General features: G+C 38.3%; 2 protein-coding genes across 2 annotated transcripts; both read right to left on the bottom strand.

Moving 5' to 3' along the window:
- Window positions 1-419: 419 nt before the first annotated feature.
- On the bottom strand, window positions 420-7,875 carry LOC149188748 (putative LRR receptor-like serine/threonine-protein kinase At5g48740). The gene is made up of 6 exons (XM_089411698.1): window positions 7,730-7,875; window positions 7,383-7,591; window positions 7,127-7,253; window positions 6,985-7,053; window positions 6,660-6,849; window positions 420-1,091 (listed from the first exon to the last, which is right to left on the bottom strand). The coding sequence occupies exons 2-6, from the start codon at window positions 7,581-7,583 to the stop codon at window positions 893-895; spliced, it is 786 nt and encodes a 261-aa protein (XP_089267824.1). The 5' UTR covers window positions 7,584-7,591; window positions 7,730-7,875; the 3' UTR covers window positions 420-892.
- Window positions 7,876-7,893: 18 nt separating this feature from the next.
- Window positions 7,894-9,535, bottom strand: LOC149188747 (putative LRR receptor-like serine/threonine-protein kinase At1g67720). Its single transcript, XM_089410054.1, has 7 exons — window positions 9,070-9,535; window positions 8,861-8,987; window positions 8,686-8,757; window positions 8,499-8,567; window positions 8,319-8,390; window positions 8,145-8,213; window positions 7,894-7,969 (listed from the first exon to the last, which is right to left on the bottom strand). Exons 1-7 carry the CDS (start codon window positions 9,533-9,535, stop codon window positions 7,894-7,896), a joined length of 951 nt encoding a protein of 316 aa, XP_089266180.1.
- Window positions 9,536-13,582: the final 4,047 nt, after the last annotated feature.

Below are 13,582 nucleotides of genomic sequence, written 5' to 3'. Positions count from 1 at the left end.
AAAATTAAAATTTCCCTCAACAATATTATGCTTTTTTTTTATTTTAATTAAATTGAGAAATTAAAAAAATGTTATACCCTTTTTAATTTTTTAATTAAATTGAAGAATTAAAAAATTATTATGGCATATAAAATGGCTTATATGATAATGATAAGTCATAACATACTCCTATTATAAAAACTTATTTACCCATTAAAATTTCTTTGATAAAATAAAAATAAATAAATCTTTATCATCGAGATTCATATTTATATATGTTAAAATAAAATTATAATTTACGAACATGTGTTTAGGCAAATAATATAACGTTAAAGCCATGATCTGTTTACAGAATTTGAACTAATCAATCCAGTTGTTAACAACCGCATTCCAATTCATATTCTATCCTAATATACAGAAATCAACCTAACAATTCCAGTCCATCTCGGCGTTTCCTTTTCCGGGCTTCAGAGTTATTTTTAATAGGACCCAAAGCACGTTAAAAAAGAGGCCAAAATGTAAAATTATGTCATCATGACATCTGGTAGGTTTTACTCCGACGCCAGATTCCAGTTATCTACATCAACAACTTGATAACTTATCTTACCACGTTAGAAATGTTGCAGCTGTCATCGCTCCACTCCATTCCTTCGCGTTCACTGGAATCCACCTGAACGGCCAACAAGTCCTCAAGTTTTATGGCCTCTTTCAGCTCTGCCACTACCTCACTCATCCTAGGTCTACAGGAGCGTCCAGCCTGAACACATCTCAGCGCTACTTTGGCAACACAAGTCATGGATTTCATGTCGTAACTTTCGCCCAACATCTTGTCTATGATTTCTGTTATTGTGCCACCATTTTCATCTATCTCTGCTAGATACAATGTTGCCTGTAAATATGCCAATAATTATTGTTAGTGTCTACCCGAACAGCCACTACAAATATTCTTATTTTGGTGATTGATGATACGAATCCTTACCCAGTGAATGATGTTTACTTCCTCTTCAACTAGTTTTGGATCTATGGGCGGTCTACCCGATATGATTTCCAGCAAAACCACTCCGAAACTATAAACATCACTCTTTTCCGTTAACATTTGAGTGTTGTAGTACCTGTGAAAGTATCCCCTGGTAAACTGACATATAAAAAATTAAAAATCTGTGTCCTCTTAATATTTAATTGAAAGCTGGGCTCGACCAAAAATTTGTTGAAAATGTAATTTCAACGCGCACGAAACCACCGAACAGAACCATAAACCGGCCAGGATCATATCGCACCGCCGTCCATGAAAAGTGGTTTCCGTATTGTTGAGCTCCGATGCGATTTGGAGGCGACGCGTGTCACCCGCATGACATCAGCAAACGAAAGCCATCGGAAGTTAAAGCTCGGTGGAAATCTGCCTTCCGATATCCTCTCCACCGTCCGATCTCCTTGCGTGTTCTCCGCCGTCGATCTCCGGAAGGTGCACGGGCCCCCGACAAGTCAGATTTTGCGTGAAGTTTTTGTTGACCGCTGAGAAGGGAATTAAATGCTTTTAATGTGTTTACGTAGTTTTTGGTGGCGGCCATTAATGAAATAATGGGCATACGTCCCATGTGTTTAAATATAGTCATGGGCATATATTATTATATGTTTTTTTATATATATTTTTTTATGATGTAGTAAATAGACTACGTGCGGTAGTTCAGTTTTTTTTGGGATGTATGTTTTATATAAAACATTGTGTCAAGCCCGTGAGCGGGTGTAGTTTATGTAAGTTTTTTGTTGGAGCGAAAAAGGGATGGACTTCCATGAACGCACAGCAGTGCATAATGCTTAAATGAAAAACGTGGGAGCCTATATAAAATATGTATGTAAGTTTTTTTTATGGGTTGTGAAGAAAAGTGAAATACAAAAATGGTGGAGCGCAAGTTTGTTGTTGACTTTTGTTTTATTTGCAAGATGAAAATGCACAGCAGTGCGGGGATTATTGAATTTGTTTTGTTTTACAGCAGCCTGTAAAAGGAGTTTTACATCAGTAAAAGTAAATGGAGTTTTTACAGCAGTAAAGTTTTTTTTGTTACAGCAGTGAATGTAAAAGGGGATTTACAGCAGTAAACCCAGTTCAGTAAATTCTTAGAATTTTTTTTTATGGTGGCAAAATACTCTGTTCCTCAGTGAATTTTTTTTGTCTTCCTGTGTTTTACATTGTTTGTTTTTGGTATTTTGCATCAAAAATACCCAACATTGGTATCAGAGCTGGCTTAGGCTCTTGAAGGTGTTCAAGAAGCTGAAGGGAGAAGGTTGTTGCTGCAGCAAAACCTCTCAGGCAGACAGAAGACTCAGACATCAAAGGATTCAGGTATTTCAAAAGTTTTTTTGTGTTGCTGAAGAAATAGACAGTTGTTTTTAAACATACACAGTCAAGGAATGACCAACACAAGCACTGGTATGGGTTTGTTTAACACCCAGCTCCCACAGTTTAATGGGAAGAACTATGACTACTGGTAAATAACTATGAGGGCCCTGTTTGCCTCTCAAGATTTATGGGAAATAGTTGAAGAAGGTTTTGAAGAAGTAGCAGATGAAAATGAGTTCAATGCACTAACTCAAGGAGAGAAGGATCAGCTGAAGAGCAATAGGAAGAAGGATGCAAAGGCCATTTTATTGTTGCATCTAGCAGTAGACCAGAGTATATTTCCAAGGATAGCAGCAGCTAAAACATCAAATGAAGCATGGAAAACCCTTAAGACAGCCTTTCAAGGCATGGAGAGAGTGAAGACAGCAAAACTACAATTGCTGAGAAAGGATTTTGAGAACTTGAACATGAAGGAGTCAGATAACATTGACTCATTCTTCACTCATGTGATTGGAGTAATCACACAAATGAGAACTCACGGAGAAACTATTGAAGATAGAAGGATCGTGGAGAAAATATTGAGGGTCTTACCCTCAAGGTTTGATGCCATAGTCACCACCATTGAAGAGACAAAGGATCTCTCAAACTATTCAGTTGATGAGCTACATGCATCACTGATAACACATGAGCAGAGGTTGAGTAGGAATGAAAACTCATCCCTTGAGCAAGCCTTCAAGACCCAGATGTCCTTTGGAAGAGGAAGAGGTCAAGGCAGAGGAAACAAGAGAGGAAGAGGCAGAAGCCAGAACAGAGGTGGAAGGAACAGCCCATCAAATGCACAAGGAAGAGGCAGCAATCCAAATCAGAACCAAGGCCAAGGCAGCAGCCAACAAGGAGGACAACATCATGCTCAAGGACAAAGGTATGATAAGTCTAATGTTCAATGCTATTATTGCAAAAAGTATGGACATTATGCTAGTGATTGTAGAAAGAAACAACATGATATGAACAGCAGACAAAATGCAAATGTTACAAGAGAAAACAACAGTCAAGAAAATGTACTGTTAGCTTGTAACATGGCTGAAACACATAGTGAAGACATATGGTTTTTAGACTCAGGTTGCAGCAACCATATGACAGGGAACATAGCCCTATTTTCAGCCTTAAATCAGAATTTGAAATCATAGGTCACACTAGGAACTGATAGTAAAGTGTCTGTTATGGGAAAAGGGGAGGTAAAAATATTTACAAAACAAGGAGAAAGGAAAACCATAGCAGATGTCTACTATGTCCCCGGAATGAGATGTAACCTATTGAGTGTTGGACAACTTATCCAAAAGGGTTACAATGTTTACTTTGAAAATGATGTGTGCACCATCAAGGACATACCACCCAGCAAAAGATGCATTGCTGAAGTGAAGATGACAAGGAACAGGATGTTCCCTCTCCAGATCAGGGCAGACATGAAGAACAAAAGGGAAATGGCAGCAGTCACCCAAGAGGCCTTCCAAAGCGTGCCAAAGGATGAGAATTGGTTGTGGCACTTGAGATTTGGACATCTCAATTTTGGAGGTCTGAATTTGTTGAGTAGGAAAGGAATGGTAAAGGGATTACCATTGATAGAGAAACCGGACAGCCTATGTGAAGGCTGCATTTTGGGAAAACAACACAGAGAAAGTTTTCCATCTGGGAAAAGCATAAGGGCAAAGACACCCTTAGAGATTATCCACTCAGATTTGTGTGGACCAATGCAAGCTCCATCATTAGCTGGCAGCCTATATTTCTTGACATTCATTGATGATTTTACAAGAAAGACTTGGATATATTTCCTTAAAAACAAAAGTGAAGTGTTTGAGAAATTCCAAAACTTCAAGGCATTTGTTGAAAACCAAAGCGGGCTGCACATTAAAGTTTTGAGAACTGATAGAGGAGGTGAGTATATCTCCAAGGAATTCCTAAGATTCTGTAGAGAAAATGGAATTCATAAACAGTTTACAACTCGGTACACCCCACAGCAAAATGGAGTTGCTGAAAGGAAGAACAGGACCATCATGGATATGGCGAGGAGCATGTTGAAGGCAAAGCATTTGCCAAATGAGTATTGGGCTGAAGCTGTACATTGTGCAGTTTATATATTGAACAGGTGTCCTACAAAAGCAGTCATGAACAAAGTGCTAGAAGAGGCATGGAGTGGAAGAAAGCAAGGAGTCACCCACATGAGAGTTTTTGGGTGTGTGGCCTATGCACACATACCAGATCAGCTAAGGAGGAAGTTGGACAGCAAAGGGGAGAAATGCATCTTCATTGGATACAGTGATGAATCCAAAGCCTACAAGCTGTACATTCCATCTACCAAGAAGTTCTTTGTCAGCAGGGATGTTCAATTCATTGAAGAGGAAGCTTGGGATGGAAGCATAGAGAAAACAGTGAATGTCAAAAACTGTTTGTCTCATGATGAAGATGAAGAGGAGGTGGATGAAGTACATCCCCAAACAGCAGCGCCAACATAAGGACATCAAGGAACACCATTGAGGATCAATGAGAGTGCTTCTCCGAGCACACCACAAGGAGGAAATTCAAGTGCATCTTCAAGCACTTGCACACCAAGTGAACGAGGTAAGAAGTTTAGAAATCTAAGTGACATTTATGATGAAGGAATGAATTCCTTATTTGCCTTGTATTGTCATGTTGATGATCCTATTCATTTCGAAGATGCAATCAAAGATAGTAAATGGATAGAAGCTATGGATGAGGAGATGAATGCCATAGAGAGAAACAAAACATGGGATTTGGTTGAGTTACCAAAAGGCAAAGAAGTCATTGGTGTGAAATGGGTCTATAAGACCAAGAGCAATGCTGAAGGCAAGATAGAAAGGCACAAGGCAAGGCTGGTTGTAAAAGGGTACAAGCAGCAGTATGGGAGAGATTATGAGGAGACTTTCGCCCCGGTTGCAAGAATGGAAACTGTGAGAGCAGTGTTGTCCATAGCAGCTCAAAACAAATGGAAAGTCTACCAAATGGATCCGAAATCAGCATTCCTAAATGGAGTGTTAATGGAAGAGGTCTATGTGGAACAGCCTCTCGGATATGAGAAGAAAGGTGAAGAGCACAAAGTGTGCAAATTGAAGAAAGCTCTTTATGGGCTGAAGCAAGCGCTAAGAGCATGGTACAGCAGGATAGACTCATATCTATTGGATAATGAATTTGACAAATGTGAAGGAGAGCCCACAGTCTACATCAAGGAAAAGGATGGTAAAATTTTAATTGTTGTCTTGTATGTTGATGATGTGATTTTCACAGGTAATGATGATCAGCTCATTAAGAATTTTAAATCAGTCATGAAGGATGAATTTGAAATGACTGATATGGGTTTCTTGAGATACTTCTTAGGCATAGAAGTAGAGCAAAATGAAAAAGGAATTTTCATATCTCAAGCAAAATATGTAAATCAAGTTTTGGGCAGATTTAAGATGGAAGAATGCAAGGCAGCAATCACTCCCACAGTAATGGGATTAAAGCTCAGCAGAGAGGACAGCAGCAAGGACTTTGATCCTAGCTTGTATAAAAGCATTGTGGGCAGCCTTATGTATTTAACAGCAACTAGGCCTGATTTAATGTATGCTGTTAGTTTAATTTCCAGGTTCATGGAGAGGCCAAAGGAGGCACATTGGCAGGCAGCGAAGAGAATCTTAAGGTATGTCAAAGGCACTAAAATGTTTGGAATTCTATATCATGCCTCAGAACATTCAGATTTGGTTGGTTACACTGACAGCGATTGGGCTGGAAGTGTAGATGATCGGAAGAGCACTTCCGGTTATGTTTTTCATATGGGTTCAGGAGCCATTTCATGGGCTTCTAAGAAGCAGTCCATTGTAGCATTGTCTACAGCAGAGGCTGAATATGTGGCAGCCACAGCAGCAGCATGTCAAGCAGTGTGGATGAGAAGAATGTTGAGAAGCTTAGGCCAAGAGCAGGCAAAAGCGACAGTGATATTTTGTGACAATAGCTCAGCTATTGCATTGTCAAAGAATTCAGTGTTTCACAAGAGAACGAAGCACATTGATACAAGGTTTCACTACATCAGAGAATTGGTGAACAATGGAGAAATTGTCCTAGAACACTGCAGGACTCAAGAACAGGTTGCGGACATCTTGACAAAGCCGCTGGATCAGAAAAGCTTTGAATTTTTGAGGAAGTGTTTGGGTATGACCGAATGCCCAGCAGTTGAAATTAAAGGGGAGACAATTTAAAGAAAGCTTCTCACCCATGACGGAAAAATTGGCAGTACTCGAACTTAATTTGTTAAACATAAAGAACATTGCAAAAAGAGCAAGTTATGTACTCGGGATCGAGGTATCCGAATGTTCCTTTCACTGCAGTGGTAACATGAGTAGCCTCACCATCGTTTATTGTCCTTGAAAGACCGAAATCAGCTACTTTTCCATTAAAATTGCTGTCTAAAAGGATGTTGGCGGTCTTTATATCCCTGTGAATTATCTTTTGGGCACAACCTACGTGCAGGTATTCTAGTCCTTTGAATAGAAACCCACAAGTGGATAGCGTCAGATATGTGGTTAAGTATTATTTGTCCATTAAGCAATACTTAATAACTGGCGTTCAGGTCATAAAATGTCTTGAGCATTAAAGTAATTAAGAGAAATAGCTACCTTGCGCTGCATCTAAAGCTATTTTGAGCCTGGTTCTCCAATTTAGATTGGAATGTCGTGCGCCGGGACCTGGTAAAGAAAATAACAGAAGTAAATGCGTGTTGGTTACCTTGTCTATTCTATCGACAGCTGAAGTATTTACCATAAAGGTGATCCTTTAGGGAACCTCCCGGCAAGTACTCGTAGACAAGCATAACTTCTTTGGATTGGTTACAATAACCCAGTAGAGATACCAAGTTCCTATGATGAATTCTGGAAAGAAGATCAACCTGCATTCATAGAGTAAAATAACATGCATGAATTATAAATACATATACTACCAAAACTATGTGGTTAGACATTGTTACATAATCCAAATTAAAGCGTATTATATAATTAAAGGAATATATGAGAATCACCTCATTCAGGAACTCTTGAATTCCCTGTTGGGAGAACTGCGAGAGCACTTTTACTGCTATGTTTCTTCCTCGGGGCAATTCGCCTAAGAACACCGATCCAAACCCCCCTCGTCCGATCTCCCGACTAAAGCTTTGTGTGGCCGCTATCATCTCTTCCAGAGTGAACACACGAGATTTTGTTGGATTTGGCACCACAACCATTGAGTGGTCTGCAATCGATTCAGGGGAGGTCAAATTCATGAGAATCAAAGCTCAAAAATCATTCACATGATTTCATGACAGGGACTACTACGGCCATAATATTTATATTATTACAACATATCTACTATTTGATAGTATTTGCTAACCTTGTGAAAAAACAGAACTTCGTTCCTTTTCCGTCCCACTTCTTTCATTGCCAACGCCGTGTTCATTTCTCTTGAATTTATTGCGATACACAACGATAGCCACTATCAACGCTAAAGTGAGGATTAGAAATCCACTGAGCGTTATTCCGAGGATGATCTTCAATTTATTCTTGTTTGTGTGGTGTACACTGTAGAACCCATTCCCCTTTATGCATAAGTAAGTAAGGGTTTCCACAGTAGCTGCAACAGGCCAAAGAAAATTACTTTTCAAGACCATCCTCCAGCAAATTAATCAAAATCTTAACTGGATTGATTACTATTGTCTTCTTTTCTTATAGAAAATGGAAAGAAAAATATGAAATCTCAAATCGGATTTGTGTCGAAACATAAGTAATACGAAATGACATATGATTACCTGAATTTCAACGAACCATTGAGAAGTTGGGCAGGAATTACGCCACTGAAATTATTATTTTCTATATTCCTGTGAAAAAGAATTAGGGTATGAAATTTACTAATTAATTTCACTAAACTTTGAAGAAGAATGGCGAAAAGATAAACAGAAAAAAGGAAGAAAGAGGGCACGTACAATTCTTTTAGATTTTTAAGTTCACATAGCCAGCTGGGAAGAGTACCACTCAAGTTGTTGTTTTGTAAATATCTACATGATTTACAAATTATAATTAAATTTCAATTTTTGAAAATGCATTGGCTTAACACAAAAAAAGAAGGCATAAAACTAAAAGTTGAATCTTGAAAAATAACTTACAGTCCCTCCAACTTGATTAAAGTCGACAAATTTGGCAACGGCCCTATCAAATGATTATTGTCAAACGACCTGCTCATTTCAAACCAGTGGGTAAAATGCTTCACAGATGATTATTATCTCACATAATCTTCAAACACACATGGTCATCCCATTCATAAGTATTTATTCCAAGTCTAAACCTGCTTACACTTTAATTAATGCGGTCAACTCTCCTATATCTTTAGGCACCAATCCTCCAAGATTCCTTCCTGACAAATCGCTGGTAACGATACGATTTTCGTCAACATACAATTTCACGGTTTGAATCTCATCAGTATTACGTTATGATTTCAACCGTGAACAAATCGAAAAATTGAACCTACATTCCCGAAATTCTTATGGGCAAAGTACTGCTTTCACAGACAATTCCTTTCCACTGGATCGAAAAGCAAGGATCAGAAATCCACTCCTTTATATCAAACCTGATTTTGATAGTCTCCAGAGCTTTATCTGCATTGTAAAAACATCTTGATTAGAAATCGGATCATAATATCAACGATTCCAGTCTCAAAACATTAAGAAGGTAACTTACGATCTTCTGCATATGTGGCTGGTTGGGTGTCAATTATTTCGTAAGCCTCAAAGGCGTTCATTATGGGATCACTGGTTGCATCCATAGTGTTGACCAAGGCAAAATAGAAATCATCTGTTGGATTGGATATAAATTTTAGCTCCCGGGTAGAATAATCGCTCAGAGAAGTAATGGCCTCAGACCGTTTCTCATCATTTATTGTCACATAAAAGGATCTATGTTCAGACATATTTAACTGCTCGATCTCTGCAACATATAACAGCAATAATAATCTATGACCATTAGTCGATCCGACACTGAACCCACGTGCCGTGTCAATAATAACCGCCGCTGTTTGCATCACAGCACTTGGAGGAAGTTCTGTGGTATTGCTGGTTGAAATGGTCTCTTGACAATTCACAGGCTGTACAGGATAATGATTGTCAAAAGTTAATCTCAATTCGTAATCCCAGATCCGGTCGAACATGTCTTGAGGATACCTGTTTAATTTACCATACAAAACCATTCAGCTCACTCATTACCAAAAATATTATGAAAACCTTGAAACTTCATACATGGCCAGTCATATAAGTGTGCTATAAGTGTGCTTTGGACCGACAGTGAATCAATATTAAGTTATTTTTTGCGATAAGGCATAGATTTAAATCTCTATAGATCTAACTTAAAAAATCGTTAGTGTTAAAAAATCATAAGTCTGCTTTGGATACTTCATACATGGTAAGTCATATATAATGGATGCATTGTTAAGTTATTTTTTGAGATAAGGTATAGATTTAAATCTCTATAAATCTAACTTAAAAAATCATAAATGTGCTTTAGATAGACAATGAATAAGTAGGCTGTTAAGTTATTCTAGCAATAAGTCACAAGTTCAAATCCTTATAAGTCTAATTTAAGAAAGAGTTATCACTAACAGATTTCAACAAAAAAATATCTATAGTTAAAATATTCACCTAATGGTAATATTTGTTGGGTATTTTTGCAATGGGAAAATACCAAAAACCAAACAAACAAACACCACAGAGGCAATGCTCTGTTTCCTCTGTCCAGGATCTTTGCACAGGGAAGCTATTTAAAAGAAATTATCTCAGAACAAACCATTACACAGTCATACCACATTTCAATTGATTAAAAACAAAAGACTGATACAAACTTCATCCTCTTTGCTGTGAGGGATTCACAAAAAAAATATTCATCCAACAAACTATTTACTCTGTCTCCTCCTGAGAATTTACACTGGTGGGTTTACTGCTGTAAAACCCCTTTTTACATTTACTGTGTAAAACTATTTTTACACATACTGCTGTAAAAATATTTTACACATACTACTATAAAACAAACTTTTACATATGTAGCTCCAAAAAAAACGTTATGTGCTTCTGCACATTACAACATCTCACAAAATGTTTTCAAATACAATACCAAATCTCACAAAATGTTTTCAAATACAATACCAAAGACTTGGCTTCATCTTACGCTGCATTTTTGGTTTTAAAAAAAAATCAACATTGATTTCTTTATACCCTCCTTGCTTCACACTACGCACTGCTGTGCATAAACTTCTATTTTATTTTGCTGCGCCCCGAGCTCTCACACTACATACGTCCTTTTCGCTTCAGCCATACACCTTTTGTTTCTTTGTTGCAACAAAAATTACAGAGCGCGTTTTTCACTGCTCCTCCGTTCCATTTACAATGGTCAACTCCATAAAAAAAAATTACACACGGCCCCTGTTCTTTTTCTACACAGTGCTGTGTGTTTCATTGTAGATTTGATGTGTTTCATTGTAGATTTGATGAACAAAAAAAACCCACGAGCATATATTTCATGGCCCGTAATATAAAAAAAAACATATATATGAAAACAAAAACAAAACTACAATTTACGTGCCGTAAATTAAAAAACATAAATATCTACCTACTTTCTACGACACCATTTATCTTGAGTTTAATTCTTTTGCAGAAGGGACATGCGGTCAATGAAGCTTGACTTTTACTCCACGTAAATTTTTAATGTTGGCCGTATGCAGCTTCAGGCGATTGACGGTGGAGATTGATGAGGGCAATCGGACGGCGGTGATAAATATCGGGAGGCCTCATTATGCTGAACATTAGCACCCGAGAAATTACGTTTGCTTACGTATGGGGAGAGCCACGCGTCTGCCCCATATTCCATCGGGTTCAAGAATACGGAAACCACTCTTTGCAGGAAGGCGGTCCGAGAAATCTCAAGCTGGTTTGTGGTTTTGCTGCACGGTTTGGGCGTTGGTACGGCTGCTCCACGGGTCAACTCAGCCCGCTGTTGAAATTACGATTTCAACACTCCCCTTTAATTTCAACTGCTGGGCATTCAAACATACCCAAACACTTCCTCACATTGAGGGATTCACCAACTGCTTCTGATGCAGTTCACAAACAAACAAAGTTGTCTTCCTCTTAATAGAGGGATTAACCTGAAACTGTGCTTAAGAGCACCTTCCTCATGACAGAGGGATTCACCATTACAAAGTGCTGAAGAGCACCTTCCTCATGACAGAGGGATTCACCATGTGACTGTGCTTAAGAGCACCTTCCTCATGATAGAGGGATTCACCTGTTATAAAAAACATCTTCCTCTTAACAGAGGGATTTACCAAACTATGCTAAAGAGCATCTTCCTCTCAACAGAGGGATTCAGCAAATGACTGCTTCAAATGCAGTTCCAAAACAAACGATCATTGCACTGCTGTGTGTGCAAACTCATTACAATGTTCTTTTATGCTGATGCATATTCTCTGTTGCACTGTTGTGCCATCTTCTTTACTGTGTCTACCCCACACTGCTGTGTCTACACTTGCACTGCTTGTGCACTTTTCAAAGACAAAATACTCTGTCTTTTCTGGAACAATTACTCTGTCCCACCTTACAAATTTACACTGCTATGTGTAAACATTTCTTACATTCACTGCTGTTGCATATGTTGCATTTCAATTCAATGAACAACACATTCACTATACTTACATTTACTCCTATAAAAAAAAATTTCTTTTACATCTGCTGATGTCCATTACCTTTCATTTCTTCAACAAAAAACTTCATGCTGCTGCATTTTCTTATTTGCATTGCTGTGTGCTTCTCCTTCTTGCCATCATGCTGCTGTCCATAACTTCTCGCTGCTGCATTTTTCATATTCACTGCTGTCCATACCCATAACCATAGACTGTCATCCCTGGGTTTTTATTTGCTGCTGCGTTGCCTCTGCAATTTGCACTGTGGCTGCCTTTTGTTTCATCATACTGCTGTGTGCCCATACACTAAATCTTTACTCTCCATTACTTGCACATAGAGAGAAATCATCCTCACGCTGTTTTGCGCTGCATTCTCCACACAACAACAAAAAAAAATTAACACGGGCTGCTGCCTTTTCTTTTTACACCCTCGCTTCACACAATCTTAGTCTTCATTCATTTTTTTTTGCACAATGCACTGCTGTGCAATTCCTTTCATTTTTCTGTTGCCACACATTATCATTCACCCATGTGCATTAAAAATCTGTTGTCCCTGTTTTTCTTTAGCCATATCTGTGCATGTTGCATTGCATACAAAAAAAATATTACATTTTTCACTGCTGTGTGAAAAATTTCATTGCATTCTCAGCCACTGGGCATTTACGCTCTGCTGCGTTTTGCCTTCTTCTCATTTTCTTCTCACTGGTTTGCATTTTCATTCCCAATACAAAACATTTTCATCTGCTGTGTATTATACTCACTCTACTGTGAGTATATTCTCTCATATTACATAAAAGGAAAACTACATTCCATTGCTATGCATTTCAATGCATGTGCACCACAAAAAAATTTCAAACTGCTGTTCATTCTAATCCATGTGTTCCAAAAAAAAATTCCAAACTGTTGTTTTATGTTCTGTCTTCCCACGGCTGTGAGGGTCTTCTTGCTTTGCATACTTCTTATTGCGCTGCAGCACTTTACATTTGAGCGCTGTCCCCTTTTCTTTTCTGCTCTTATGGCAGATTTGATTTCATGTCTTTCCTTTATAAAAGGTCTTCATCAAAGAGTGACTGTTAAGACAGTTCAGCAACAAAAATTACAAGCTCCCCTTTAGTGTATGCTTTATCTTCTTTCAGCAGACTCTTCTCAAAAGAAACTTAGATTAGTTGCAAAGCTCAAGGGACTTTCACACTGTATTTCCTTCCTTCTCCATACTTGTGTAACTTTCTTCTTTTGTGTGGGTCTAGCTTGCATAGGAGCCCATCTTAAGTTACAGTCATGTGCCATATGCCCAATGTTATGACACTTGAAGCATTCAACTTTATTCATGAATAAGAATTCATGATTTCTTCTTGTGAAATTATTTCTTGGAGATTGTCGGGGACCACAACATCTATCTCCATGAAATGCTCTACAGTCTTTTGCCATATGACCAAAGTTTGAGCAAGAGTAACAATAACCATAAAATGAACTTTGGTACCTTGGAGATGGAGGTTTCCTTGATGTGCTTCTGAAGCCTTGCTGCCT

This window comes from Pinus tabuliformis, chromosome 3_1 (genome assembly GCF_031772625.1).
Source record: "Pinus tabuliformis cultivar Carrire ecotype Pingquan chromosome 3_1, CPIR1, whole genome shotgun sequence".
Classification (NCBI taxonomy): Eukaryota; Viridiplantae; Streptophyta; class Pinopsida; order Pinales; family Pinaceae; genus Pinus; species Pinus tabuliformis.
The sequence above is the reverse complement of the archived record's forward strand: the minus strand, read 5'-3'. Positions and strand labels throughout refer to the sequence as shown.

What these genes read in the sequence shown, in the direction of transcription:
- LOC149188748 (XM_089411698.1), bottom strand. Translation starts at nt 7,583, where the DNA reads ATGGTTGTGGTGCCAAATCCAACAAAATCTCGTGTGTTCACTCTGGAA. An exon ending in TTCAAGAGTTCCTGAATGAG is followed by an intron (nt 7,254 to 7,382) that starts GTGATTCTCATA and finishes CTATGAATGCAG; the next exon opens with GTTGATCTTCTTTCCAGAAT. An exon ending in AGCTTTAGATGCAGCGCAAG is followed by an intron (nt 6,850 to 6,984) that starts GTAGCTATTTCT and finishes TTCTATTCAAAG; the next exon opens with GACTAGAATACCTGCACGTA.
- LOC149188747 (XM_089410054.1), bottom strand. Translation starts at nt 9,535, where the DNA reads ATGTTCGACCGGATCTGGGATTACGAATTGAGATTAACTTTTGACAAT. An exon ending in TTAATCAAGTTGGAGGGACT is followed by an intron (nt 8,391 to 8,498) that starts GTAAGTTATTTT and finishes TAAATCATGTAG; the next exon opens with ATATTTACAAAACAACAACT. An exon ending in AATGGTTCGTTGAAATTCAG is followed by an intron (nt 7,970 to 8,144) that starts GTAATCATATGT and finishes GGCCTGTTGCAG; the next exon opens with CTACTGTGGAAACCCTTACT.